Source organism: Callospermophilus lateralis, chromosome 7, assembly GCF_048772815.1.
Source record: "Callospermophilus lateralis isolate mCalLat2 chromosome 7, mCalLat2.hap1, whole genome shotgun sequence".
Taxonomy (NCBI): Eukaryota; Metazoa; Chordata; class Mammalia; order Rodentia; family Sciuridae; genus Callospermophilus; species Callospermophilus lateralis.
Window position 1 is genome coordinate 102,147,466 of NC_135311.1, and position 27,489 is coordinate 102,174,954.

The 27,489-nt window shown below is 51.4% G+C and overlaps 1 protein-coding gene across 2 annotated transcripts in view; it reads left to right on the forward strand.

Moving 5' to 3' along the window:
- The window catches only part of Ssbp3 (single stranded DNA binding protein 3), a 159,100-nt gene extending 134,014 nt beyond the window's left edge, over positions 1 to 25,086 (forward strand). Inside the window, exons 6-18 of one of the 2 annotated variants that reach the window (XM_076860308.2) lie at positions 93 to 173; positions 1,078 to 1,137; positions 5,126 to 5,192; positions 5,290 to 5,366; positions 11,754 to 11,818; positions 12,511 to 12,559; positions 13,238 to 13,273; positions 13,757 to 13,811; positions 15,385 to 15,455; positions 22,309 to 22,387; positions 22,639 to 22,667; positions 22,760 to 22,861; positions 23,421 to 25,086. In XM_076860308.2, coding sequence (XP_076716423.1) covers positions 93 to 173; positions 1,078 to 1,137; positions 5,126 to 5,192; positions 5,290 to 5,366; positions 11,754 to 11,818; positions 12,511 to 12,559; positions 13,238 to 13,273; positions 13,757 to 13,811; positions 15,385 to 15,455; positions 22,309 to 22,387; positions 22,639 to 22,667; positions 22,760 to 22,861; positions 23,421 to 23,450 — 801 coding nt within the window. In that variant the 3' untranslated portion in view covers positions 23,451 to 25,086. The remainder of the gene's footprint in view (positions 1 to 92; positions 174 to 1,077; positions 1,138 to 5,125; positions 5,193 to 5,289; positions 5,367 to 11,753; positions 11,819 to 12,510; positions 12,560 to 13,237; positions 13,274 to 13,756; positions 13,812 to 15,384; positions 15,456 to 22,308; positions 22,388 to 22,638; positions 22,668 to 22,759; positions 22,862 to 23,420) is intronic. The other variant, XM_076860309.2, reaches the window with a different exon arrangement.
- Positions 25,087 to 27,489: the final 2,403 nt, after the last annotated feature.

Below are 27,489 nucleotides of genomic sequence, written 5' to 3' on the forward strand. Positions count from 1 at the left end.
GCGTTTTGGTTGAATTTTTGTTCTTTTAAGCTTCTTCTGCGCTTCTCCATGTGCTGTGATCTATAACCTGCCTCTACTGTCTGGCCTCACAGGGTCCTCCGGGGTCACAGCCCTCGCCGCACGCACAGCCTCCACCTCACAATCCCAGCAGCATGATGGGACCCCACAGTCAGGTAAACGCACTGTGGCTCGCCCGCCCGCCGGGGGGCGCGGGGCAGGAGGAAGGAGAGAGCCCACAGAGGAAAAACAAAAATCAAAACGTGCTCCAGCCATTGCCTTCGAGTCTTTATGGACAAATTGAATTAAAAAAAAAAAATTTTTTTTTTTCCTCCTAAAGATAGTCTTCATTCCTTGGACATCACACCCAGCTTGGATATGAAACCAAGAGAAAAGAAAAAATATTTCTGTGACCTTGTCAGTGGCCTTTGCGTTTTTGTTTTTTCCTCTCTCACTTTTGGTTTGGTTTTTGAGTTTGGTTAACCATTCGTTTGTAACCGAAGCTGCATCCCTAGCCTTTCTTTGTGTGCTCTCGCTGCTGAGAAAGCTTTCTCGCCCATCCCCCTGCACTGAGTTAGGGCGCCCGCGCTGTCCCCTTATCGTTTTCCATTGCGTTTCCCCCTAAACCCTCGCTCCCTTCCCATGGCTCCCTGTCAGTAGTTTCTCTGTGTATGCACATGTGTGCGCACGCGTGCGTGGCGTCCAGCTCTGTCTGCAGACCCTGAAGACGTTATGTATGAGACCTTTTCCTTACTCTTTTATTTGCCCTTACGGAGAGCAGAGGTGTCCTCCCTTGCCCCTCGTTGATTTAACTGTTCTGCATCCTGCGCAAAGTCCCAGCCGCTGCCCCTTCACCCAAAGTAGATCTCCGTGGACCAGTGCAGTGTGGGAGACATTTGTTGGTGGATCTGTTGTTTCCTCTGCCCGTGGGAAATTTTGCCCAGAGGGAAGAGGCTACGGGGAGGAAGAGTTAGAAGATCACTAGTTGTAACAAACTGGACTTTGTGGATTGGAGAGCGTTTGTGTCTGTTGCTGTACAGTAGTGCAGGCTATCATTGAACTAATTCCCTGTAATTGCAGCCTTTTATGTCACCGCGATACGCAGGCGGCCCCAGGCCCCCGATCAGAATGGGAAACCAGGTACTGTACCTTTTCATGTTCTCTCTCCTCTCACTCAGCCATCATTGGCCTTAGGTGGACTCTGACGCAAATCAGTATTTGGGAGGAGGATTGAGGGGTAGAGGGACAGGTTTTAAGATTGGGGGTGTGGGGTGGGTTGCTTACCAACAAATCTTCTCTAGGCCTGTGATGCAGCATTTGACCTGCCTATCCTGGCGGCATCCTGTCCTAGGGTTCAGAGGGCAACAGCATTGGCAACCTGGGAGGGATTGCAGGGTCTTGGCTCTTCTAGAGAAGGTGGTAATGCCCGTGCCCCTCCCTTCCAGCCCTTTCTTGGAAGAGGGTCTTCCTCCTTAATGAAGTTAATTGACAACGTGCATTTTTTTCCTGGAAGCTTTTGAGAATTGCCAAGGCTGGTAAATATAATCCTGCTATTAGGGGGAGAACTGGCCCATAGGAATGCTTAGATCAGGAGCCTGGGTATAGCAAAACAGGGAATTTGGGAGTTTTTAAGAAATGTCTGCTTACTTCCTAGACTCAAAACAAGGAAGGATTTGTTTATTTAATTGGAAAAGTGGTCTGCTAACGAAGAGGTTTTTCAACCAAAAACCTGGGTCATTTGCCTTACTCTGGCCAATGCGGGTTGTCAGTTCTAGGTGGTCTGGGGAAAGCCCCCTCCCTGGTTGAGCCCTTCAGGGCGGGAGGTAAGCTGGAGAGGTAAAGGTGAATAGATGATGCCTCTTTTGAACATAGACAAAAACAACTTTAAAGAAACATCAGGGAAATAGATATCTTTTGTGCCAAAATATTTTTTAACAGAATATTTTTTCAGTGACTTTGCAAAAGTCCTTCAAAAAAATCAGACAACAGCTCCAGCACATCCAGCGCTTGTTGCCATTGGAGCTGGAGTTTAGTTACCAGTTACATTAGCGTATCTGAGTGGGATTCTTTCCATTCTTGAGGCCCTGCAGAAAAGCCTGAGTGAGGTGATTCAGGGTGGAGAGAGACTCAAATACAGGGGCCTCTGATTTTAATGTGAAACTGTCAGGTTTCCACCTTTATATTTCCTTTCACAATGTCCTTTGTGTCCTGTTTTTTTCCAACATAAAGGGAACAAATTTGCACATAAGGAATTAGTGACCTAGCTCCAAAGAAGGGATCCTTAGACACATTGCAGAGTGGAGGAGTGACTTCGGGCTCACAGTGAGCTGGGCTCCAGTCTGCCCCCAACTCCCAGCCGTTGTTGGTTCTACTCTGCCCCACCCACTCACTTGGCTTTCATAGGTGAAAGTGGCTTCCCCTGCCTCTGTTTTGACCCAGTGTCACCAAGTGAGCTCCTTTACCATTGCACACATGGACCCCAGAGCAGCTTTCCCGCTTGCCCGCTTGGTGGCTCTCCTTGGCCAAAACTGGCCATCGCCCTAGGGAGAGATTGAATACTTCCTGATGGTAATTGTGATTGTGGCCCTTCCTCCAGCCACTACGTGATGGAGAAGGGCGCGTGTGTCTCTATTCAGCAATTAAGCATGAGTGATCTGCACCTTGCATTGCAAACAATTTTCCCAGTCTTCCTGCCATTTCATAGGAAATTCTCAAATTTTCCAATATCCTGTGAACTCCAGAAATCTTTGTTCTTAAAGAGGAATGTGCCCTTTCCACAGGTATTGCCCCTGGGCATTTCTTGGAGAGTAACTCAGTTACTCCCCTCTCCTGCAGCCAGTGGCAGAAACAGAGGCAGGGGGACTTGCTTGGGCTCAAGGGTGGTAGACAGCGTGATCAGGGGAACAAGAAGCCAGTGGTCGCTCGCTTGGCCTTGAAGCTTTGCAAGGCCAGCCTCCCACCTGCTTCCCTGGTTAGAGGTTCGGGTCTCTATTTAGAGTGCTGCTGTTTTTCAAGCCAGGGTGGCTTGGGTAGGTGGTAAGCAGAGGGGTTCAGTTAGGTTTAGTAAAGGAGGGGCCAGAATCTGAGTTGTCAGATTGCCCTTTCACATTAGACCTTCACAAAATCCCCAGACTCTGCTGGTGTCCTGGTGGGCAGGTGAGTGAACTGCAGGGGCAGCTGACCATTTGTCCATTTTCTGGACAGATGCTGCCTGTGCCTCACCCTCCAGTGCCACAGAAGAGCTGGCCTACCCTCAGTAGCCTGTGTGACAGTCCCAGAGCACCTCTTTTCTCTGGGACTGAGGGGGTGTGCACAGCATGATCATAGTCCCATCTAGCAGCTGATGGTTTCTGTTTGCTTCTGTTTGAGGGCCTCCGCCTTCTCAGTGTGAGACCCGTTTTCTTCAGTCATTGTACTCCTTCCTTCCCTTATAGAGGAAGCCCAGACTTTCCTCTCCCTATCACAGGGTTACCTAGTGAGGGAAGTGAGTCTCCGGGCTCTCTGAGCCCCTGGATAGCCCAGCTCTGCTCCTGGTGTCCTGACACATGCCAGGAAGAGCTTTCTGTAAGAACTGGTGGTCAGTGTGGGCCTACCTGGAGAGGGAGTGAGTACCTGTGCCCTGCAGCTGCTCCATCAGGGTGGGTATGGTGTTTCTGCACTGGGTAACTCAGGACCCTGAAGGATCCCACCTCAACCTCCTGGGCTCCCCAAACCCAGACAGCCTTAGAGACAGGCCTTCCTGAGTCCTCACAGAGTCCTATAACCAGGCGGTATAAACCCCGAGCCGAGGTGAGCAGATCCAAGCCAGCCAAGTAATTCAGAGCTTGGGAACTGGAGGTGAGGAAGCCAGGCAAAAGCCAGGGGTGGCACAGTTAAAACCCAGGACCAGGAGAGCCTCCAAGCATTCCCAGCAGATGGGAGCTGCAGGTCCAAAAAGCCGCCTTCTGAGCAGGAGGTCGTATCCAGGTTCAAGGACTTGTGTGGCTGCCCTGCCCCCAGCCACACCCCTTCCATATGAAGCTAGGGAAAGCAGTGAAGGTCTGTTCCTTTGTTTCCGACCACCTTTTTTCAAACCCGCTGGCATTCACTGTTGGGCCAAAGACAGATGAGCTTCAAACTTGGCTGGCCCCACTGCAGCCACCAGGGGCAGACCCCTTGTCACAGGTGTCTCACCCTTCAGAAGCACTGGTGCCTGTAGCTGGGAAACAAGCTGGCGTCACCAAAGACTTCCTCCCAAAGTCAAGAGTTTGTGTTCTAGAGAGGAGTGCTAGAAACATGCTTCCCATGGCTCTTTTTTCAAATTGTAGCTGAAATAACTTTTGTCCCCAGCAAATTATTTTGAATAGGTTGTCATAGCAGGTGTGCTGAGCACTCCCCCGGGAATTCTGGGCACCCTGTCTCACCTCCTTCATAGCAGCTCCATCAGTGCCACCTGCCACTCCACAAACTTTGGCAAGCGGGCTCTGCTTTAGCATGCCTCGCTTCTGTGCCCACAGTCCCCTTGTCATCCCGGGGCTGGGAGACCTGGGCACCTGTCCTGGCTCTGCTGATGAATACGTGGCTGAGGGCCTCTGGGCCTCAGCTTTCCCATCTGAATCTCTAAGGTGTTTACCCCTGTTCACCTATAGAAGGGCTTCCTGTGGTAACATGGTTTTAGCCAGTGGGTCTCAGTCCCTGTAACTTGAAGCTGGGGATGAAATGAGTTGCAGCTCTGTGGGAAGACTTAGCACGGCAGCTCAGGTACAGGCAACTAGAAAGCAGGGAGCTCTGCTGCCCCGGGGCAGGTGGTGAGCATTGCATTCTCCGGCATGACCTGGAGAATGTTCTACCTCACTTCAGGGATCTGGCAGGCAGCATAGGTCCTGACGGCAGGGCAGTGGTTACTCACCTACCGCCTACCCCCATTCCACCCTCCCTCCATCCCCTCACCTGGTGTCGAAACTGGAACTAAGGCTCGCTGGAGCTGACGGCTTTGTGCTGGGGGACCCTTCCCAGTTGACAGGCAGCAGAAATAGTCTCAGGGAGGCTGTGAATGACCCCAGGCGGCAGGTGGGGCAGGCAGATGCATCCCCAGCATTCATCAGCTCCAGGGAGCAGCTCCTTAGCTTCTGTCTCACGTGTCTTTCAGCCTCCAGGAGGAGTTCCTGGGACACAGCCATTGCTGCCCAATTCCATGGATCCCACCCGACAACAAGGTAGAGAGGGCAGGGTGGGGCAAGCAGCCTGTGGCACCAGGAGGGCTCCTCCTTGCTCTGTCCTTCCAATCCCTGGCTTACCTATTCTCTCTTGCAGGCCACCCCAACATGGGAGGATCAATGCAGAGAATGAACCCTCCCCGAGGCATGGGACCTATGGGTCCTGGGCCACAGGTAACCAGCCATCTTTCTGTCCATCCATCTCCCCGGCCATCTGTGTGCACCCGCCTTCTCTCCTCTTTCCAGTCTGTCAGTCTTCCATGTCTGTGGCTCACAGGGGTAAGAGGGAAGGTGTGTCTGGGTCCCTAAGCTCCCATCCCTGCCTATAGTGGGCTGGCCCTGCACACAGCCAGAACAGCCCCTGGGTAGGCTGAGTTAAGGTACCTCTAGGGAACCTGGGGGTGGGGGACATCTGAGAAGTGACCCCCGACTCCTCTAAGGTGGGGTATCCTAGCATGGGATTGAGGAATTTGAATGGCAGAGGGTATGGTGGCCTTAGCTGTGATGGGGGCCTCCAGGAATCCTAAAGCCACCTCCTTCCCTGATGGGGTAGACTTGATTTTCTCCAGGGTCACAGTGTGCTGACCCACAGGTGAGCATGTGAGTGGCTCTCCTACTTCTGCCTGCCACTCACCATTTGTCTGTCCTTGGGTGCATCATTTGTAGGCCTCAGCATCCCCACCCTTTCAAATGAGGAGTGAGTTTTTATCCGTGTTCTCTGCCATAGGAGGAGGCCAAGTTGTGCCTAACAACCACGTTAATCCCAGACCTCAGCCAGCTTCACAACCAGTTTCTGCCCAAGATTCCTTTTGACCAGGGACTCCATTACCAAAAAGGGCAGTTTAGAAATTCCTGTAAGAAATAATCTCAAGTGCCCAGTGCACCTCTTCCCAATTGTTATACCTCTGACACAGCCCCATATCCCACATGAAAGTGCTACGTGCGCAATGGTCTGACAGGCCATTCCTGCTTGGAACCTTCTCACAGTTGTTCCACTCCTCTGAGCCCTTGGCTGGGACAGAGTTTGCCGTGTTCCACCCTCCCTGGGCATTCTCTGATTGCCCACAGAAGCTGGAAATCTGAGTGAGAAGTGAGAGCGGGAGGTTTTGTTCTAGGGCATTCCTTCCCTGCTTTTCTGCCCTGCCTGGAAGTCTGCTTGCCTTGTCTCTCCCTCCCTTGATTGAGGTGTTTGGGGTTCCCTGGGCCCCCTCCAGGTTTCTGCCTCTCTGGGGGTTAGAGCAGTGCCCCCCACCACACACACCCATGCTCCCTTTCATGGGGAGGTGTCTATTTCGTCCTGGAATCACACATGCAGCAGACCGGCCGCAGCCCTCTCCGTGGTAGGGGAACATCTGTGGTGTGGAAAGATTTTAGGGAGGTTCTTATCTTCTGCTGGTCCTGTAGTCCTAAAGGGAAGCAAGCCCACCACAACTGCAGCCCCAGTGTTTAGCTCTTTCTCACTTCATCCAAACTTCATGTTCTCAGCAGCTCCTTTTAAGCTTCCAAGGTGGCCCCATCCTGTCTGGCCACTGTCTGGAGCTGACCTCTGCAGGACCACCTATGGGAGGGGTCAGAGGGTAGAGGCTAAAAGCCATGTCTCCAGAGTAAGAAATGGTTCTCGATCCCCTTGGCTTGAGCCACACAACAGTCACTTCCTCTTGGTGTGGTATCAGCAGTGGGCTCAGATTTTCAGAATGCCATGGGGGATCTAGTCAATTCAGGAGGGTGGAGTCTGAGGGGGGGAAGTTAATCCCACCACCCACCTATGTGGGTTCTGAGAGGCTCTGCAGCTGCATCTGTAAAATGGACATGAACCTAGTATCTGCCTATGGGGTTGCTAAAAGGAAGAGGGTCAGGATCTTATATGATGCGTGGAATTCGGTAGCCCCCCCCCACCTGAGTAAGTAATTTGTTTTCCAAATTATTTGGGGACTTAAAACCAATGTTTGGGTGTGGTGATTGCAATTAGCTTCTATTTTATTTTGTCTTTTTCCTGGTGAAATCGTCAACCGTTTGTTAAGCCTGTAGTTAAGATGGAGGTTCTACAAGCTGGAAATGTTGTATCAAGAGTGTCTGAGGCAGTGTTCCGGAAGCATAGGACCTCCTTCTCGCTTGGTGATTGTGTCATCATGTCAGTCCAGCACACTTCTTTGGGGCATGCCCGAAAGAGGTGAGGGTCCTGGAGGCTGAGATTTTGCTGGGGAGGCTTTCCTGGCCTCACCAGGCAGTGTGCAACATTGTGCAAGGGTTGGAACTCCCTGAGCTCTGAGGACCATACCCTGGGAGTCTGGGGCAGGAGATCACAAGTTCAAGGCCAGCTTGGGCAACTTAGTAAGACCCTGTCTCAAAATAAAAAGGGCTGAGGATGTAGCTTAGAGGCCCTGAATTCAGTCTCCAATGCAGAATAAAAAAGAAAGGAAGGGAGGGAGGGGGAAAAGACAGTGGAGACCCTAAAGCACTCTGCTCTTATCTCCCATCCCCCTCTGGTGGGGTGCAGTATTAAATCCCTCACTCATCCTGGAACATGTGCACCACATCACTGGGAGCAGGGAGTTCAGGCCCTAGGCCTGGGCAAGGGTGGTATGTGGGATGGATTAAAGGGTCCAGGGACAGCTAGCAAGTGGGCATCAGAGCTTACCTGAGCACAGCAGAACCTGGAAGCTTTGGACTCTGAATAGAAGACTCCCCCACCCTCCACCCCCGGCCCTTTCTGTCTGTCTCCTGAGACTGTTGCCTGGGCATTCCCTGTGGACAGGAGAGGGGCAAGCTCAGAACTTGGTACTAGAAAACAGTTCTGACTCTAGCTTACCTGAGTTGAACTTCTAGCCCTTTTTGTCTGCAAAACAGGCAGCCAGGCGATGACCTCACAGGGCTTCTTGTGGGCCAGGGTGAGACAGTGGTTGTCAACACCCCTATGGGGTTTTTGGATCCTTCCCCTTCCTGTAAGAATTGAGCTCTGCCTTCTGCTACAGCCCAGGCTATTAGAATGGGCAGCCAGCCCCTTCAGGCAGCCCTGAGTATGCACCCACTGCATGCACAGTGCCAGGCCAGACACAGGTGGGACACCACTGGTCTGTAATTCCTAGTAAGGAATTGGAATGTATTTAGCCAGTGACCCCTCCAGAAGTTTCTGAGCAGAAAACGGGTAGAGTGTGGTCATGGAGCTCCTTTGTAAATTTCAGAACTTAGCAGAGTGACAGTCCTTGTTTTGAGTTGCATCATATTTCACCTAAACATCCCAAAGGGGCCAGCTGTCCAGGTGTTGCCCTGCCCATTGCACTTAGGAATCAGACAAATTTTACTCTACTTTTGTAAAATGACCAGGGCCAAAAAGAAGGCAATACTTCCACCTAATCCATTTTTCTCTAAAAAATTATGTGTCAGTGTCAGGCAGTAACCTTTTGTCCCAGAGCTTCAAAACTGAATTCTCTTAGATGAGGCTAAAACTCCAGGCAGAGCTCCCGGTCAGACTCAGGTACAGAGTGTAACAAGACCCCACAGCAGACTCTGCAGATGTGATTCCCAGAGCCACTGCTCCCTCAGTGATTCTGATATTCAGGGGGAGGTTAGAATCAGATTACTATCCTGGCTTTTCTACATTTGAGAAAATTCAGATGAAGGATAATCCATGATATTTAGGGATAATCCTGTGGCACCTGGAGAAACTGCATCTCTTGGGGCCCCTGCTGACCCAGGGCCAGTCCAAGGTCAGTGCCTCTGAGTAGGAGCCACAGAAAGCAGTGCAAAGATCAATAATCCAGGCTCAGGGCACCAGGGGCTGGGTGAAAAGGGAGTGGGACCCTTGATGAACCTCCCAGTGTGGGGTGGTCTCCCTCTGCCTAGACAGCTTCTGGTCCCTCCGGCAGATGAGCCTCATGCTAGATGGCTTTCCCTGTTGTAAGGTGAAGACAGCCACGGGAAGCACTGAGGTAGAGCTCCCGTGAGGACCTGCAAGAGGCAGCGGTAGCCCCGCTCTGTGGGCCCCTGCCTGCTCCTCAGTGCCTTCCTGTGTCATTACGGACCATCAGACCTCAGAGGCTGAGACCCAAAGGGTGCGAGAGGTTTCGCTTTCTTTATGACAGTGGAGCAGACCCTTCTGCCCAGGGACACCCGAGTGGGAGGAGGGCAAGGAATGAGGGAAGACAGGCCCCCGTGAACATGGCCTCCCATCCCTGCAGAGCAGTGCTGACAGCAGACGAGGGGGTGTCTCTGGTTAGTAATCAGGACCCCCTCCAGCAACCCACGTGTTGTGGGCAGGCAGGAGCCAGGAGCCAGCCCATTTCTCCTGAGTCTCTGCAACCAGGCTGCTAAGCTTCCATCCCACTTCCACTATTGACTTACTAAGTGACCTTGATCAAGTCTCTGGCCTCTCTGGGCCTCCCAGTCGTCTTCTGTGAAGTGAGAGGTATGAAGGGCCCCCCTCAGGGTCTGCAGGGGGAAGCTCCATGGGGCCGCCTTGCTGGCCCAGCGAGGCTCCTACAGGCTGGGCAGGGTTGGAAGCAGAAGGGTTGCCCCTGGAGCCCTCCAGCCAGGAGCCATGCTGCGTGTGCAGCCGATTTTCTGGAGGGAGTGCCTGTCTGAGGCCTTTCCCATGGCTAGGAGAGGGGCGGGCTGTAGCCACAGTCCCTGGGGTTGTCACTTGACCTGGAAAACCTTTCCAGTGAGCTGGCTGTGTGCAGTGGACAGACGGCTGCCTGACACGCTGTGAGCTACCTGTGCGGAGCGGGGGCTGAGCTTTGTGGAAAGGGTTTAGCAGCAGTCATGGGCCCTGGGAAGGGCCGGCAAGGCCTGTGCTCAGTGATGCCACGGCAGCATTGAGGGCTGTGGTTGTGTTCTGTGGCTGCCATCCCAAATTGTCATGCATCTCCTGGGTTCACAAAGCACTTGAGAGCTGTCACTTCATGGTGTCCTTGTCACTTCATAGTTCCCCATAAGGTTGCAGCTTCGTGGACTCTGTCCCCATTTTACAGATGAGGCATCGCAGCTGAGCTGTGGCCAACCTGTAGGGCTTCAACCCAGCTCAGCCATGCATAGTTGAGCAAAGGGCTCCCTGTGCCTCAGACCTCAGTTTTTTAACCTCTAAAGTAGGGTAGTAAAGGAGTTGCCATGACCATTAAATGTAGATGATACACATAAAGTGCAAAGCACGGTCTGGCACCGGGAAAGCATATTTGTTATTTGTGTAATGTGCTAGAGTCACCAGCAAGTGGCTAAGCTTGAGGCCAGCTCTCTTGTGTGCTGACCTCAAATTTCTAGCTGCAACCTGCCCCCACTGACTCTAGGCCTTGCTCTGCCAGGCAGCCTAGTACTGGGTACTGTCCCTTTCATCGTCTGCATTTCATCTGGGATTCCTAGGTCCAGGCTTTTGCAGGTAACTAGACAGCAGGTGGCCCAGAGGCAGAGAGATTTGGGGAGGTGGTCCCTGGCTGAAGACCCCATCATCAGCTTGATGTTGCCTCCAAGCTTGTCAGCTCCAGCTCAACCTCCTGTTCAGTCCCCTTCCCTCCAGGGGTGTGGCTAGGAATGCAGACTGAAGGCCCAGGTTGAAACCCGCCTCTGCCATTTGCTGACCAACTTCAGGCAAATCTTTCTCTCTCAGACCTTCTCATCTGTACATGGGACTAATACCAGTCTCATGGGGTTACCGGGACCAAACCAGGGACGGAGTATGAAGTGTACGTGTGCTCAGCGCGGGGCTGCTCACGCTGGCTGCTCCTTGGCCATTGGAGTTCCACCAGCCTGCTTCTTCCAGATTCCCCTGGAGGGCAGAGCCTAAGCTGCTGCTGGGCACACTTTACTCCCACACAGTCATTTCTTCGCTCCCTCACCCATCCATCCCTTCAGTGTTGGCCAGCTATGGTATGGAGTGCGGGGGCTGTGGTCAGTGTCCACAGTGAGAAGGCGTTCAGGGTCCAGTGAGAGAGGGACGGATGCATAGCCATGGCCATAACCCAGAGTGGTGTGGCCTTTGGGGGGTGGCGATTCTAAGGCATTCAGGGAGTAACCAGGATGGAGCAGGACCCTCAGGGGGCTGGTGGGAAGGCTTCATAGAAACACCCAGGAAGCCTCCAAGTGGAGATGGGCGGCAGGGCAGTTATTTCTGCAAAGAAAATAGCTCTCAGAGAGGATGTCAGGCAGCACAAGTCACGAAGAGGGGAACAGGCAAGAGGCCTGGGTGGCACCTGGTCTGCCTCACTGGCTTGTCCTGTGCCGATCTGGATCCTGAGAACGTCTGAGTTTCGCTTAGACTCTCCTCACACCGAGTGGTGGGGGGAGTTGCAGGCGAGCAACTTGCTTGACAGCCGCCTGTTTTTAAGAACATTGTTAAGGCCCTGAAAACACATTGACTGTTGTGGACTGTCCCTCTGTGCTGGCTTGTCATTGTCCCCACCACTTGGTCCTCACCCTGTCCCACCTTTTTTGAAAGAATGTATTATTTTTCTCATCAGATCCTTTTCACAGACTAACCCTCTCACTTATATTCTGTCTGTTTCCCCTCCCTCCTTCTCTCTCTGGTTCCCCTTCTCCTTCTCATAGACTGACCCTTGGTTATCATTGCAGAATTACGGCAGCGGCATGAGACCACCACCCAACTCCCTCGGCCCCGCCATGCCCGGGATTAACATGTAAGGCAAAAGGGACTTGGCCAGGGCTCAGAGCCGTGGCTCTTCCCACCCTCTGCAGGCACCCTGGAAGACTCTTGATCATAAATCATTGCTGGTACCTCTCTGGGCCTCAGCCTCCTTGTCAGTAGAATGAGGATGCTGATGACCCTGGAATGAGAGCCCAGCCTCAGGCAGCGGGCACAGTTCTGGGCATGCTCCAGGGATCGGCTCACCTAGTCTTCATGACAACCCTGCAAGGCAGTAAAATGTTATTATCATTTGCGATGAGGTCACTGAGGCACAGAGAGGTAAAGTGACTTGCCCAGGCTCACACAACTTCTATTGGCTGAGTCAAAATTGGAACCCTTGTACAAGTAGCCACTGTTCTCCGACGCTTCAGAGATTTTTAACTTTTGTGTGAGAATCTGTGGATGATCTACCTGGGAAAAGACACATGCAAAGAAAATTTCATGTATTTTATATGTGAGTTTATAAATGTAATATATTTTGCAAATATCATAATTTAAAGGAGTTCATGGATTTCCACCTATGGAATTACCCATTCCTACCCCAGAGCCAGATAGCCTTTGAGGACCCTAGGACTATATGAAGGATTTCCCATTACTAATGTCAGCCCCCTCCTGCCCCTGCTGGCTCTACCCCTAGAGTCCACAGCACTATTTTCATTGTCTCTGTCTCTCTCTCCCTCTCAGGGGCCCGGGAGCTGGCAGACCCTGGCCCAATCCCAACAGTGCTAACTCAGTGAGTATCCAGGTCGGGTAGGGTGGTAGTTGCCACAGGAGAGTTCTGGGAGCAGAATGGCTCCAGTCCCCAAGTGGAGGTGTCAGAGGAGGGGAAAACACGGTAGAATCCCACCTGATACCTCCAAGGAGAAAGTTATGTAGAAGTCCAGTAGAAACATGCTGGGTTATCACAGACTGGCTCCTGCCCTGCCCTGCCCTGCCCTGCCCTGCCCTGCCCTGCCCAGCCCTCTGCAAAAGCTCCCAGGTCTAAGCTGAGAACCTGGGCCCAGAGAGCATTGTTCAGGAGGAGACCCCTGCCCATCTCCAGGAGGGTGGGCTTCCAGTGTTCAGAGGAGAGAGTGGGTAAGAAGCTCATTGCAGATAGTCCAGAGGGGAGGAAAGGAGCTGTCTCTCCTCCCTCCTACACTAGAAGCCTCCTAGGCCCCTGTCCCCAACTCCTTCCCAAACTGGGGAGTAGGAGATCAGGCTCCTGGGCCTGGCTCAGTGTGGCAGAGAAGCAGGTTCCACTCCCATCCCCAGGCCTTCTAGGGAAACTGACCAGGCAGCTAATTCACTGGGTCCTGAAACCTTTCTTCAGAAGAGTGGGGAATGTCCCCTGGTGGGTTTGGAAGGAAAGGGGCATTGCCTATCGGAGGAGGTGACTCCATCACATGACTCCTCCACATCTTGTTTCCAGATTCCATATTCCTCCTCATCGCCCGGCACCTACGTGGTAAGTGTGTGTGGGCTCGGGCCCTCACACGTCCAGTGAGTGTGGCTGTGTGTGCAGGAGAGCTACTCCAGAGTCCCTGTCCACTTGTGTTCTGAGCACCAGTTCCAAACTGCTAGGACTTGCTGTCAGTATTCAGGCACCTGTGCGAGCCCGGGGTGGCCCAAAACCCTTCAACAAGACCTGGAATAGTCTCCTTCTGGGGAGCCGCCTGCTTGCTGTTGAGCTTCCCCATAGGCCTCTGCTGTCATCAGCCGGCCTACATGTAGCAGACGTGCACACATGTGTATGCCACAGGTGCTCTTGACTTACTGAGAGGAAGTGGAATGTCCAAACCCAGCTCCCCTCAGGCTTAAGGCTGTGGCTCCAGGTGAACACTGGAGGGTTAGCCGATGAATGCTGGGCTGCTCACTAGGAGAGCGTGGTGGCCTCTTCTCACAGCTGTCCCCACTGTGGATAACTGATATAGTTTTTATTTCATCTCAGGGACCCCCTGGTGGTGGTGGCCCTCCAGGAACACCCATCATGCCTAGTCCTGCAGGTAAGAGGGCTTGAAGGGATGGGGTCCTGGTGAGGCTGATGGTTACTAGGGAATCATGGAAGGCCTGGTGCAGAGCCCATCTGAACAGCCACTCCTTCCTGAGCAGTGTATCTTCCACTGGGCATTGTGACACCTGGGGACCTGCGGGGCTATAAGCCATTAAGACCACCAACCTACTGTATGCCTGTACGGGACATCTATTCCTTTTCTCTGATGCTGCTTTGTAAAGAACAAGGCCAAGACAGAGGTCAGGAAATAGGGTCTCATTGCCCTGTTCTCTCTCGTGAGGGAGAACCCTGTCCTGGGTAGGCATTGACCTGGATGACTCAGAAAGGGCTTTGGGGCCTGGAGGTGTAACTCAGTGGTAGAGTGGCAGAGTGCTTGCTTAGCGTGCACAAGGCCCTGGGTTCAATCCCCAGAACCACCACCAAAAAAAAAAAAAGGACTGGGATTATGACTCAGCGGTAGAGCGCTTGCCTAGCATATGTGAGGCACTGGGTTCAATCCTCAGCACCACATAAAAATAAATAAAATAAAGGTATTGTGTCCATCTACAACTTAAAAAAAAAAACTAAAGAAGAAAAGAAAAAAATGAAGAAAGGGGCTTTAGCACTCTGGCATCCTCAGGACCAGGGTACTGAGCATGATCCCTCCAGAGTTTCCAGAGCTCTAGATTTCTGATCCTCTGTGTGGGAAATCCCTTCTCTGTTTTGCTTTAATCAGAAGAGGGCATGCCTGCACACACATGGATAAGTGCACACATGCATACACACAAGTGTCACAGCTCTTTCTCAGCTAAGAATAGAATACCAGCCACCAACACAGTCCTACCTGCCTCAAAACGAAAAGTGAGAGAGGTGGTGAGGACGAGTGCCCGAGAAATGATGCCCACTCCTGTAGAAATACATCAGCTAATTTTCTAAGGAGACCTTTGTGGCTAAGTGAGGGGACTGAGGCGACCCTCCCCCACCTGCTCCTTAGCTTCCCAAACAGGGAAGCTGCTCACTGCAGGGGTGGCGCTGGTGGCGGCCTGCTCCGCTCTGCTCCCTCCTCCGCTGCTGCATCTTGATGAGCTGCGTGACCTACATTCCGCTGGGTCACGTTAACCCAGTCCGTGTGTTCATGTGTCTCCAGCCCCGTCCCCGCCTCTCCCGCCTGTGCCCTTGGCTTGGCAGGGCGGCCCCTGGGTAATTTGCAATGTCTCCCTTTCCCTGATTTGAATCGAAGCTGCTGGGCAGGGTTGGGGGACACAGGGGTTACCTTGCTGGCGTCCCCACCTTGTCCCCGGCAGTGGGGAGATGAGGGTGGAGACTGTAACTTGAATGCCATGTCCATGCTACTGTCCAGACACTCTGAAATTCTTGGTTTCGTGGTTGAGTGGTTTTCACAGTTGAATTTTCTGTGATTAAAAACTTTGTGAATCTTCATTAAATACAAATTAGCCAGAAAATGGTGGTACTTAGAGGAAATTTTAGGTGATAAAATACAAAAGAATGAGTTCAAGTGCCATGAGTTTGTTTTAATTAAGAAATGAATTAATCACCTCGACTTGCGGGTTTCCACTGTTCTACAGATTCAACAAATTCCAGTGACAACATCTACACAATGATTAATCCGGTGCCGCCTGGAGGCAGCCGGTCCAACGTAAGTCTGCTTTCTAATAATTTACATATCAGATACCATAACAAATCATAATTAACTTCATCAGCTGAGGGGAAAGCCAGTTTAATTGATTTCAGCCATTTGTTACCAAAGATGAATAAAATAAACTGTCAGAAAAGTGATTAACTCTTGGGCACTCAGCTCCCATTCTGTAGCTGGCAAGGGTGGGAGAGAAGGGGCGGGGCAGTTCCCACCTCTGGTCAGTGTCGGGGCACCAGACCCTCTTAGAGGACCAGAGCTGTGTGGGGTGCCGGCAAGGAAAAGCATGAGGCTACAGGGGTCTGAGCCGGTCCCTGCTCTGCTGACTGGCAGAGCCATCTGGACAATCCCCTCTGCTGTCAGGCCTCTGTCCTTCGCTGTGGAGTCAAGGGTCGAGACCCCGCAGGAGGCTGTGGCTTGTGTGGGGTCCTGCCTGCCTGACCTTCCTCCCCTGAGCTCTGATCCCTGGGCCTGCAGTTCCTTCCCCTCGGCTCAGGCTGTGCTCCTGGAAGCCACTCCCTTCCTCCTTCCTTAAAGTTCCTTAAAGTTTCCACCTTTGAACGATGGCGCAGCTCTGATCCTACCTGTTCTGATTCCATCTCACAGCCTCCCTCCTTGTTCCTAGCCCACTGACTAGGACTCTCCTGCGAAACTCTGTCTGCTTCCTGCACCCACCAGAGAGCTCCCCGAGGCCTGAGCCTAGCCTTGTCCACCCCACAGACAACCTGCCCATGCCATTCATCCCCTCCTTCCTCTAGGCGGGTGTGTGTGTGAGAGAGAGAGAGAGAGACAGAGAGAGAAGTGGTCTGGCCTCACCCTTCAGGGCACTTGGGTCTGGAGAGCAACCTGGGGCCTGCACTGCCTGCCAGTGGGCCTGGGTCACGTTTATCTTCAGCCTGGCCGAGTGGATGGAGCTCTGAGGGCACTTCTCTTTGGTTTTGTTGTTCCCAACTCCTGAGGTGACACCTGAATCACCCCACTTGTTATACCCTGAGTATGTGCTGCCTCAGGCTGGACACCGCACACATGGTTGATTGTGGTGCTGGGCATTGAACCCAGGGCCTCACAAATGTTAAGTGTGTGCTCTTTGACCAAGCCCCACCCCAGCCCTGGATATGTCACGTGTTTAATCTCTGCTGCAGCCCTCTTGGTCAGGCTTTTTGGCTGGCCCTCTTTGCCCAGAGTGACTTGTCTCCCTTCTCTCCTGGGCAGCCAGCACCTTCCACCATCCCAGCTTCACTGCCACCTCCTCTCTAGAGTGACCAGTCGTACAAATTTTAGCACTAAGAGCTCTGCACCCGAGAAACCCCAGGGCATGAAAAGTCCTGGGTCTTGGCATTGGATGCAGAACACTGGAGACAGTGGGAGAGTACGGAACTCTCCAGAGGCCAGGAGACAAGATAGAGTGCTGTTTTTAAAGTCAGGTGGACATGGCATAGAACCAGGGTCACTGTCCTATGTTTCCCCTGACCATGGATGCTGGCAGTCATGACTTGTTGGTCTGTGGCCACAGGGTGCCGCCATCATGGGCCTCACAGAGTCTGCCTCTGGCTGCTGCAGGTTTGCTCCTGTGCTCTGTGTCTACGGTGCTGGTTTCATTTGCCATTGTGAATATTGTGACCATGTTTCTAAGAGATCATTGAAGTGAGCACGGTGACAATGCCAGCACCAGCGTGACCCAGACAGCACTAAGGACAGCTGGATGACTATGTTTTTTTTAATAGTAGGTCGAAGTTCACACAGCTGGATCAGGTGTGAGGAATCCAAATGGGACCCACTGTACAATGTGCAGAAAAGAATTTGGGCTTGGGCGTGGCAGGGAGAGGGATGTGCAAGCACAGTGGAGGCTGGATCCCCCCCGGTGCGGGATGAAGGCACATCCTTCTAAATCAAAAGTTTCTTTTATCCTCCAAAGAGACACCAATACATAGTCAAAAATAGCGGTTGCTGAATTAGCTTGGGCATACCCTGGAATGAACACCATTATCATCTCATTCCCTTGATTGCGCTGTGAACCAAGAAGGTTACGTTTCCTGATTCAGAGGTTGCAACTAAAAGTTATATCTGTGAACAACAGGGAGGGGGAATTTTGACAACAGAGCACTGGCCCCTTAAGTGGAGCTGATTCTGTCTGAGCTTACTAACAGCTGCGCTCTTTGCAGTGTATCAAGTGATTCCTTAAATCATAGCAACAAAAATCACTTCCTGACTGAGTGGGGATGTGGCCCAGTGGTGAGCACTCACTAGCACTCCAGGCCCCGAGTTTGATCCCCAGCTCAAAAAACCCCAAGTTCCTGCTAGTTCTTACATGTGTTAATTTGAAAACTAGAGTTTTAAAATGACTTGATTTTAATGAATATGCAGAAAACAGAAGATTATTGTTCTCTTGTCCATATACAAACTAGACTTGGCTTATTTGCGTATTCAGCAAAGAGTACACATTAATGTTGGCAAATTTTATTCCGTCTATAAGCTTTTCACCAAAGAACTGAAACTATCTTACCTGGAGACCGTCCTGCATACCTGGCCCCCACCACTGCCGCAGAGGGGTGGGCTTTGCCCACCAGAGATACCGGCTTTCATAATGAAAGCTCTTGGTCACTTTTTAATTTCCTCAAAGCATGCAGATGTTCAACTTCGTAGAAACAGAAAATGCCTCAAACACATGCCCACAAGGTGACGTGACGATAACTGTTCCTGGCCATAGAAAGGGCATTACCCAAAAGTCAATTTTTAAGCTACAAAACGAGAAGGATGTGCATCTCTAATGTGGAAATCCATTGAGGTGAAAATGGAAACAGGAATTGCACCAAGAGAGGGGTGCGCTGTTCCTCCAGGACCATGCAATCCTCTCAAAAGAGGTCACAAGGAACCCAGGGGTCTGAGCCAAGCACACCTGGACTGTTTCGTGTCATGTGGAGGTTGCAGCAAAACCTCATGCCACAGAAACAATGACTCATTTTTTCAAAAATGAGACTGCTTGAGAACAGTCAAAAAGTATCACGAGAAAGAGCAGCCAAGTTAAGCAGGACTTTTTCAGCTTATTAAAACTCACTTGAAATACAACTTGTATCTTACAAGTTCAAATCACCTCTCGGCTTCAAAGACCTTTTTTTCCTCAGAAAAAGAGCTTTCATTCACAATGACGTCCACCTCATGTGTGCTTCGTGGTGTTTGCACATGCTGGACGTTGCCGCTGGGGATAGCCCATCTTCTGAACTAGCAGGTGCGAAGGCCCTGGCTGACATGCAGCTGATCCAAAGCCAGCCTGCAGACACGAAGTGGTGTTCATCTTGGGGAGCTGGAGGTTGCTCCTACAAGTCCACAGATCTGGGCTGATAGTGAAGTCATAAGTGCTTGGTATGTGAGCGAGTTTGTGGAGGAGAGAGTTCAGTGTCGTGCTGGACTGATACGGGATCAGTGTAACATGGTCTTGATAAGAGCACAGTGGCAAAACCAGCGAATTGTGTCTTACTATATTCAGTTTTACCACTACATAAAAAAAAGCCCACAGTGGCCCATGCCTGTAATCCCAACAACTTTAGAGGCTGAGGCAGGAGAATCACAAGTTCAAGACCAGCCTCAGGAACTTACTGAGGCCCTAAGCAACTTAGTGAGATCCTGTCTCAACATAAAAAAATATAGAGGACTGGGGACACGGCTCAGTGGTTAAGCGCCCCTGGGTTCAATTCCTGGTACCCATAAAAAAAGGGAAGAAAAGAAGAACATGCTGGGCACGATGGCGCACACCTGCAACCCCGCCACACTGCGGCTGAGGTGGGGGAAATTTGAGTTTAAGGCCAACATCAGCAATTTAGCAAATCACTGTCTCAAATTTCTAAAAAGTAAATAAATAGGTCTGGGGATATAGCTCAGTGGTAAAGTGGCACTTGGTTCAACTCACAGTACTGCAAACAACAACAGAAATCCTAACTTTCCGAGAAGTAACGCTGGGAAAGGAAGCAGAGCAAAAATGCCCTACCCTGTCAAGGGCCAGAGGGAGCGGTTAAATTATTGACTGTGTCTGAGGACAGAAACAAAGATGTTGTGTTTCTCACATTTCTCCTTCTGTGTTGGTAGCATTTATGTAATAGAAAAGCAGATAGTACAGGATAAATAAATGGGAGAACTGAAGATGAAGACCAGTGAGGCTGGACTATTTCCTTTCACCTGTGCACAAAAATAAGCTCAGAGTTGATCACACACTGAATATCAGTAAGCTAAAACATTTAGAAGAAAATACAGGAGTAAATCCAGTGACCTGAGTGAGGCACAGCCTTCTTGGATACAACATCAGGTTCTTTTGTTGTTGTTGGTTTTGGTTTGGGGGTTTTTTGTTTTGTTTTTTCTTCAAAGGAAACCATCAGGAAAGTTAAATGGGACACAGCGGCACATGCCTGTAGTACCAGCTACCCCGGAAGCTGAAGCAGGATCACTTGAGCACAGGAGTTTGAAGCTATCCTGGAAACATGGTGAAACCCTGTTTCAAAAGATAAAGAAAAGTTAAACAGACAACTCCCAGGATGGAGAATTTGCAGCTCCTGCATCTATAAGAGACTTGAATGAAATTTATATGAAGAACTCTTGCAGCTCAATAATAAAAAGACAACTGAATTAAAAATGGGACAAAGATGTAAATAGACATTTTCTTCAGAGAAGTACAAGTAGCCCTAAGCACAGGAAAAGATCCTAACATCATTAGTCATTAGGAAATGCGAGTTAAAACACAAGTTACTCTTCAGACCCACGAGGGTCTCTGTAGTCAAAAAGGTAGAGACTGGTGCTTGGGAGGATCTGAAGATCTCCTGCACTGCTGCTGGTGGGAATGTCGAGTGGTGTGGCCGCTGAGGAGTAGTCTGACTGTCCCGAGAACACTTAGACGTAATTACCTGTAGTTACCTGAGCCAGCAGTCCCACTCCAGTGTATCTAAGAGGTGAAAACATGTATCCACATGATAATTTTCACACAGATAAATGTAGTAGCACTAGTATTAGTGGCCAAAAGTAGAAACAGCCTGAAGGAACCATCAGCTGGTGAATGGATAGGTAAAATGTGGCATAGGCATACAATGGACATTTATTTTCCATAAGAGGGAATAAAGTGCTGGTTCCCGCAGCAACACGGGTGAATCATGAAAACATGATAAGTCAAAAAAAAAAGTCAGCCATGAAAGGTCATAACAATCTGTATACAGCATCCAGAATAGAGACAAAATAAATAAATGGTTGCCCAAGGCTGGGGGCCAGAAAGGACCAAGGAGTGACTGCTAATAGATACAGAATTTCTTTCTGGGTGAAAGAAAGGTGGTAAAGTTGATTGTGATAGTTGCATAACCCTGTGAACAGACTAAAAACCACTGAACTGTCCTCTTCAAATGGGTCAGTTGTATGCATCTGAACATCTCAGCAAAGCTATTAAGTTATACACGAAAAATACACAGTGACATAAACTTTCAAGTCAAAACCTAATTTTTATATATTTACATTAAAGTAAGACCACGTATGAATGAGGACACATTGTTAGCATGTTTTGGGGGGCAGTGTTTCCCCTGGTTAGCTTCCTGAAAGTCGGTTGCCCTCATCCTCCTATCAGTTTTGCTGATCAGGATGAGTTTTGTTGTCAGAAGGCAAAATGTGCCCAGAAGCCTGTGAGCAGGAGCCCGGTTAAAGGCAGGGACTGTGTGGCCCAGGAGAGTGGCTTGGCCCATCCACAGTGAGTGGGCCGTTCTCCCACCTGCTCTGCTCTGGCACACCGCCCTGCCATCCTCTACGTGGACTTTCACTCACACAGGACCCCTACAGCGGCTTCTATGCCTGCTCTGTTGCCCAAATTTCTGCCTTTTAATTATTTCTGTGTCCCCCACACAGTCTGTTTTCATGTCACGGTTTCGGTCTGTAACTGCACTGTATCTGCAGCTGTCTTTGGAACTCTGCCCTCTGCCCTGTGGGCTCCTCCTCCCTGCCAAGGTGCAGGTGTGACTCAGCTTTGTGTCCTCAGCACTTGCTCAGGTCAGGTCCAGCAGCCCTCTTCCACACGTCCACCTCTTCCACCCGACATCCAGTCTGCCTCACAGGACCTTGGCCCTCCAGACTGGGCTCAACCATCCCTCCCCAGACTTGTGAATTGTGGCCATGGATGTGACCTCCCTGGCCTTTTTGCCTCCTTTCTGAGATGGTTTTGGTGGTTCCAGACTACCCTAAGGATAGGGTCAAAGTGATTCCCTCTGATGCTGGATCTGCCTGCACCATCAGCTCTGTGTGGAAGCCTCACATGTGCCCTGCTTCCTGTGTGGCCACTCAGCAGACCAGTCTCCTCCGTTGCCTGTGGAGCCCACATCTGAGCAGGGCCTTGGAGAAGGCTTATGTGACAGCCCAGGGGCAGGCTGCCAGGCTCCATTCTTAACCTCTGGCCTTGGGGACCCCAGGCAAAGCACTTCCTGTACTCTACTTCAGTATTTTTTTTTTTTAATCTGCAAACTGTATATGAAAAGCACAAATAGTTTTGATTCTTGGGCCGATGTGGTCAGTCTTCTAGGTGCAGCTGTGACTGGTAAGGCTGGCACTATACCCCAGGGATAGAGTAGTCCCTATGATGGGACCCAGGAGCCCGTGGTTGCTGGCTCTGTGTAGCCATGAGCAGGTCTCTTTTTCCCTCTCTGGGTTCATTCCCTTACCTGGTACATGGCAACAAGGAGAGCCCACCAGAATAGAGGTTCCCCGAGGCAGGAGCCCTGTGCAGCTATGGGCCCTTGGAGTTGTTGGCTAACTCTGTTGACCAACTGGCTGGACACAGGGCCCCCCGAGGGGTGCAGAGGGCCCTAGGCCCACCGAGCTGTTGTCTGTGCTTCTCCTTCAGTTCCCCATGGGTCCTGGCTCAGACGGCCCGATGGGAGGCATGGGCGGGATGGAGCCACACCACATGAATGGATCTTTAGGTAAGCTGGCACCCGCTCCCTGGCCTGCCCTCCCTTCCCTGGACAGCTTCCCCTTGTCCTCAGCTGGCTCAGCTTGGCCTGGTACACAGCCTAGGCCATGTCTGGGGACCCAGAAAATTCTCTGCATGAAAGTAGCTTGGGGTTGGGGTGGAAGGGCTTTGGAGCTCAGGGAGGGAGGTCTCAGGTAGTGGAGCCCCCTCCTCCACCACCATGTGAGCAGGAAACTGAATTGCATTCTTTTTTCCTTCCAGGGTCAGGCGACATAGATGGACTTCCAAAAGTGAGTGTGTGTTCATTGTGTCCTCCCTGATGGTACCCATCCCTGAGGGCAGGTTGTTGGGGACAGGCTCACTTCCTCTCCTCTCTCCACAGAATTCTCCTAACAACATAAGTGGCATTAGCAACCCTCCAGGCACCCCGCGAGACGATGGCGAGCTGGGAGGGAACTTCCTCCACTCCTTCCAGAATGACAATGTAAGCTCCACTCCTCTAACCTCAGGGCCCTTCTCTTGACCCTATGCCTGGGAACTCTCTAGCTAGCTGTGGGGTCTGGACGGGCCATATGCAGGCTGGACACCTGTGGCACTGATCAGCTGATTCAGCTGAGAAAGCCCTGGGCACAGAGCGAGAGGCAGCACTGTCCCCAGGAGAGGGTTCTTGCAGCCGTCAGGGCCAGCCTTCCACTCTCCCTAGTGGACCTCCATCTACGCTTCCATTTGAAGAAAGCAACTTTTGAGAAGCCCAGATTGGCCCCCACCCCAGGGCACCCTCACAGAGCTCTGGCTCTCTAAACTCCAATTCCCAACAGTCCCAATTTCCAAAACGGGGCGATTCACAGAGGGGAAGGAACAGGAAGGCTGCCCCCCAGAGATGCCGGCTGGTCCGAGAGGTGGCCCTCAGCTCCACTTCCTTGCCCTGGCCTGGCCCTGTTCAGCTCTGGGCCACCCGACCTCCACAGTTATGGTCTCCTGGTGTTGTCCACCACCTCCCGTACCTCAGCCCTGACAGCGTCCCCTCTGCTCTGCCCTTGCAGTATTCTCCAAGCATGACGATGAGTGTGTGATCCCCCCCCTTCTCCAAGACGCTGAGAGAGCCGGCATTGCAGGCAGGAAGATGCCAGACATTATGCAAGAAGAAGTGAGGTGTCGTTACCAGGAGCTGGCGGGGGTCTCCCCGCTCCCCATAAACCTCCCCCCACCTTTTCCCATTTTTAGTTTCATGCAATAAAAAGGCCGAACTTTTTATTCCATAAAACATGAAGGACAAAACTCAAAAGTAAAAATATATTTCAAATCAGTGACCAGAAAAATTCTACTCCTTGCTACTTCCCAAAAGGACCTTTTCTGTACATGACACTTTTTTTTTCGTCTTTTGTTTTTGTTTGTTTGAGATTTCATCATTGCTGGGATTTTTAAAAATTTGTTTTCAGGGGTTGGGGGCATTTTTTTTTTTTTAATGGAAGCTTCTAGCAAGCCCCCAGCCCCACCCCAATCAACCTCTTTGCTTTCTTCTTAAAAAAAAATGAAAATGAAAAAAAGTTAAAAAAAAAGAAAAAGAAAAAGAAAAAACCACAAGCCCTGCAGTCTGTCTGTCCCCAAGCCCTTTTACCAGGAAAGCTAGTCTAGGTGTGACATGTCACACTGTCTCTGTAGCCATCTAAAAATAATAATAATAAACTGGACAGTTTACAATCGGTGGTTTCTTTCAAAAAGCCGTTTTTGGAAAGAAAAGAAGGCACCCTTTACCACTGGGGGTTTGTTTGGGGAGGGGGGGGCCTGCTTTGTTTTTGGCATGGTTGGCAACAGCAGCACTCCTGGACCCCCAAACCCACCCATCGCGTGGGCAGAGGGGCCAGACCATCTGACCCCCTTCCAGGATTCCCCATGGCCAAGACCGTCGCTGTGACCCGGCGCCTGCACTGTGTTCCCAGGACTGCTTCCTCTCCTGGACCTCTCCAGCCCCTTCTCAGCCCCCACCCGTCCTCCCAGCGAGAGTCCTGCCAGCTGGGTGGCGGCCTGCAGCAGCGTAGGGGAGGCCACCACTGCCAGGATGGCTATGACCTGGGGCGTGGAAACTGACCTCGTGTTCCGCCCGAGATCCTCGCGTCCTCGTCCCATGTCCCGTGCACGGGCAGGGTGGCTGGAGTTTTGGTTTTCTTTTTCTCTATTCGTCCTTCGTTTTCAAAGATGGAATATTGACCAGAATTGCTCTGTATGTGCTTGGAACTGGATGGAAAGACTTTGGCATTGCTGGGGGGTGGGGGGAGAACCAACAACCAAACAGACACGCTGTTTCCGGTCCTGTTTTTATTTTCAAAAACCGACAAACCCGACGTGGAGCCTGTCCCCTCCTAGGAGGGGTGACTCATGGCCTCCCTCACCTCACCCCCATGGAAACCTTTGTGTCTTGCCCTGGAAGACACCCAATTCTTTGTACATTTACACTCCCTTCTCCTGCCCCCTCCCTCCCCCGTAGCTGGTCTTTGTTTTATTACCCCCCTTTCTGATCCATGTATATCATATTATGTGAGATACCATCTGCCTGAAAAAAGACCTTGTGCGGATTATTGGGAACATTGTAGCTGTTGCTGTGTTTTTTCTTACCTTGTAGTCTGGTTCTGAATTACGAGAGGAAAAAAAAAAAGTAATTATGATACATTGTAGTTTGTGTACGATATATGTTGATAACGTTTTATTAAAGGGACATCTTTTTTCCGCAGCAGCCCTTCCTGACATGTTTGGGGGAACGTGGGTTGGAGTTTATTATACTGATTACAAAATGCAAGGTGACTCCTTGGGCGCAGAGTTTTTGTTCCGGAACATAACAAGATTGTTTTGTGTTGAAGGCCTCTACCTTCTCTTTCAGTGGCAACTTTGTTCTGCTTTTTTTTTTCAGTGAGGATGGAACCCAAGGATGCTTAACCACTGAGCCACATCCCCATCCTTTCTTTGTTATCGTTTTTTATTTGTTTTGAGACAGGGTCTCACTAAGTTGCATAGGGCCTTGTTAAATTGCTGAGGCTGGCTTTGAACTTGTGATCCTCTTGCCTCAGCCTCCCAAGTCACTGGGATTATGGGCATGCACCACCACATGCGGCTCTGTTCTGTGTTTTTGAGGAGAGTTGCAGTGGCCTTTGGGAAAGAAGCCTGGGAGAGGAGCATCTCCCTTCAAATATCTGGGGAACTGTGGAGAGCTAGCGTCAGGGCCTCCTGCTGCAGACACATTGCAGGTCACTGTAATGTCTTCATGCTTCTGAAGGTAGAGAAAGGCCCTGATCCCTGTATGTCAGGAGGGCCCTATGACTGCAGCCACACCTGCCTTCTCCCCTCCAGTAGCCGACCTTGCTCTGCCAAAGGCTCCCAGGCCTCATGTATTTGGGACTGCAGAGTTGACCTGGGGATCCTTAGGTGTAGGGCTACTGAGAGGTTGATTTTTTTTTTTTTTTTTTTTTTTTAATCCTCCAAGGCAATAAGGAGACCTTGAAGGATTTTTAGAGTAGCGTAAATAGCATAAACTGTCCAGAATTTTAGAGGACTTACCAGATCGATCTGGACAGGATGTGGGGCCAGCCATTAAGTAGTCAAGACATGCTGAGGGCTGGGGGAGAGCAGCAGGGGACACTGATTTGCACAGTGTTGAGAAAGAGCTGGAGCTCTGGGGACTTCCACCCAGGCCTGCAGCGTGGTGACAGGGGAGGCGGTGCCCAAGCAAAGCGTAGGCTGAGTCCACATTTACTGGGATCTCATGGGACCACATTGCAAATAGCCAGGCACAAATCTTGTCTTTGCACTACTTGCTGTGTGACCATAGGCAGGCCTATGTGCCCGGTGTCATAAAATGGGGATAATGGTTTACCTTCCTAACAGGGTTGTGAGAGTAGTCAACATTGTAAACAAAAAGTGCCTACAAAAAGCACAACAGTGCCTCCTGGGTAATAAGAGCAGGATGTGTTGGCCACGGTTGTACTGGGGAGGCTCCAAATGGTGGGATGGGGAAAAGCTGGGGGCACCTAGACGATTCCATTTGGCCCTTGCCTCCTCACCTTGAAACAAGGTTTCCCGGGCTTTTCCTCCGCAGACACCTTGCTATTGTTGGGGAGAGAGATACTTTCCTGTGGACACATGAGATTTGGGCTGTGACTGGCCTGAACAGGGTTTTGCTGCCACCTGTGTACCCTGGAGCAATGTTCTGCAGACAGGTGCCATGGTGGGGGCACTAAGCAGACAAGAACCCACCGCCCACCTCTGACTGGGGGAGGGAGGTGACAACACACTTCCCACCATCTCACAGCCTGCCCCCTCCCCAAACAGTCCCCATAGTCTGCTTCACAACACAAACCACCCTATGAGGGTCAGTTCAGGGTGGCTACCTCAGGGCCCAGTCCCCGAAGAAAGGACTGGTCCTTGTTCACCAGTGCTTCATTGCCTTGCCCTGCCCAGCCCAGACAAGAGCTTTGCACGGAGCCACTGCGGATCCTGAAGGAAGGCAGTGAGGAGCTGATCCGACCTCCCCAGGAGGCTCCAGCTCATCATAGGAAGGGCAGGAAATGAGCCAGGACTGAGGCTCTGGTTGGCACAGCCACTGCCTTACTGCTAGCTCTCGCTACCCACAGGCACCTGATTCTAGTGGGCAGTCGGGCTGGCCAGGCTGGAGGCCCACAATGCATCCCTTCCCTCTCCCTGCTGGATACCCCTCCCCCCAAAACAGCAGCACCACCAGCCTACACTCCAGAAAAGCAGCCCAGAGGCAAATGAGAGGGGACAGCCAGAGCAGGACTTCCACTGGGGCCGTCAGCCTGAGGAACCCCACCCAGCCTCTGGTGTCCTTGAAGTGTGTGGAGGGCAGGAAACTCCCAAGATTCCACAGACTCCAGGAGATAGAGCCCAAAGCACCCCTGGGTGGTGCAGGTTCTGGCCTTGAATCAATGGAGTTGGGCCTTGTGGGGCTTAGGCCTGGCTCCAGACCTGTCTGCAGTGCTGGGGCTCCCCCAGGGCTGGGGTGTAGGAGCTGGGCAGGGAAGGATAAAGGACTGGCACTGAACCCTACTCTGCGCAGCCCTGGGCTCACTGGGTACAGGCACTGGGGGCTTAGTGTTGGGCCTG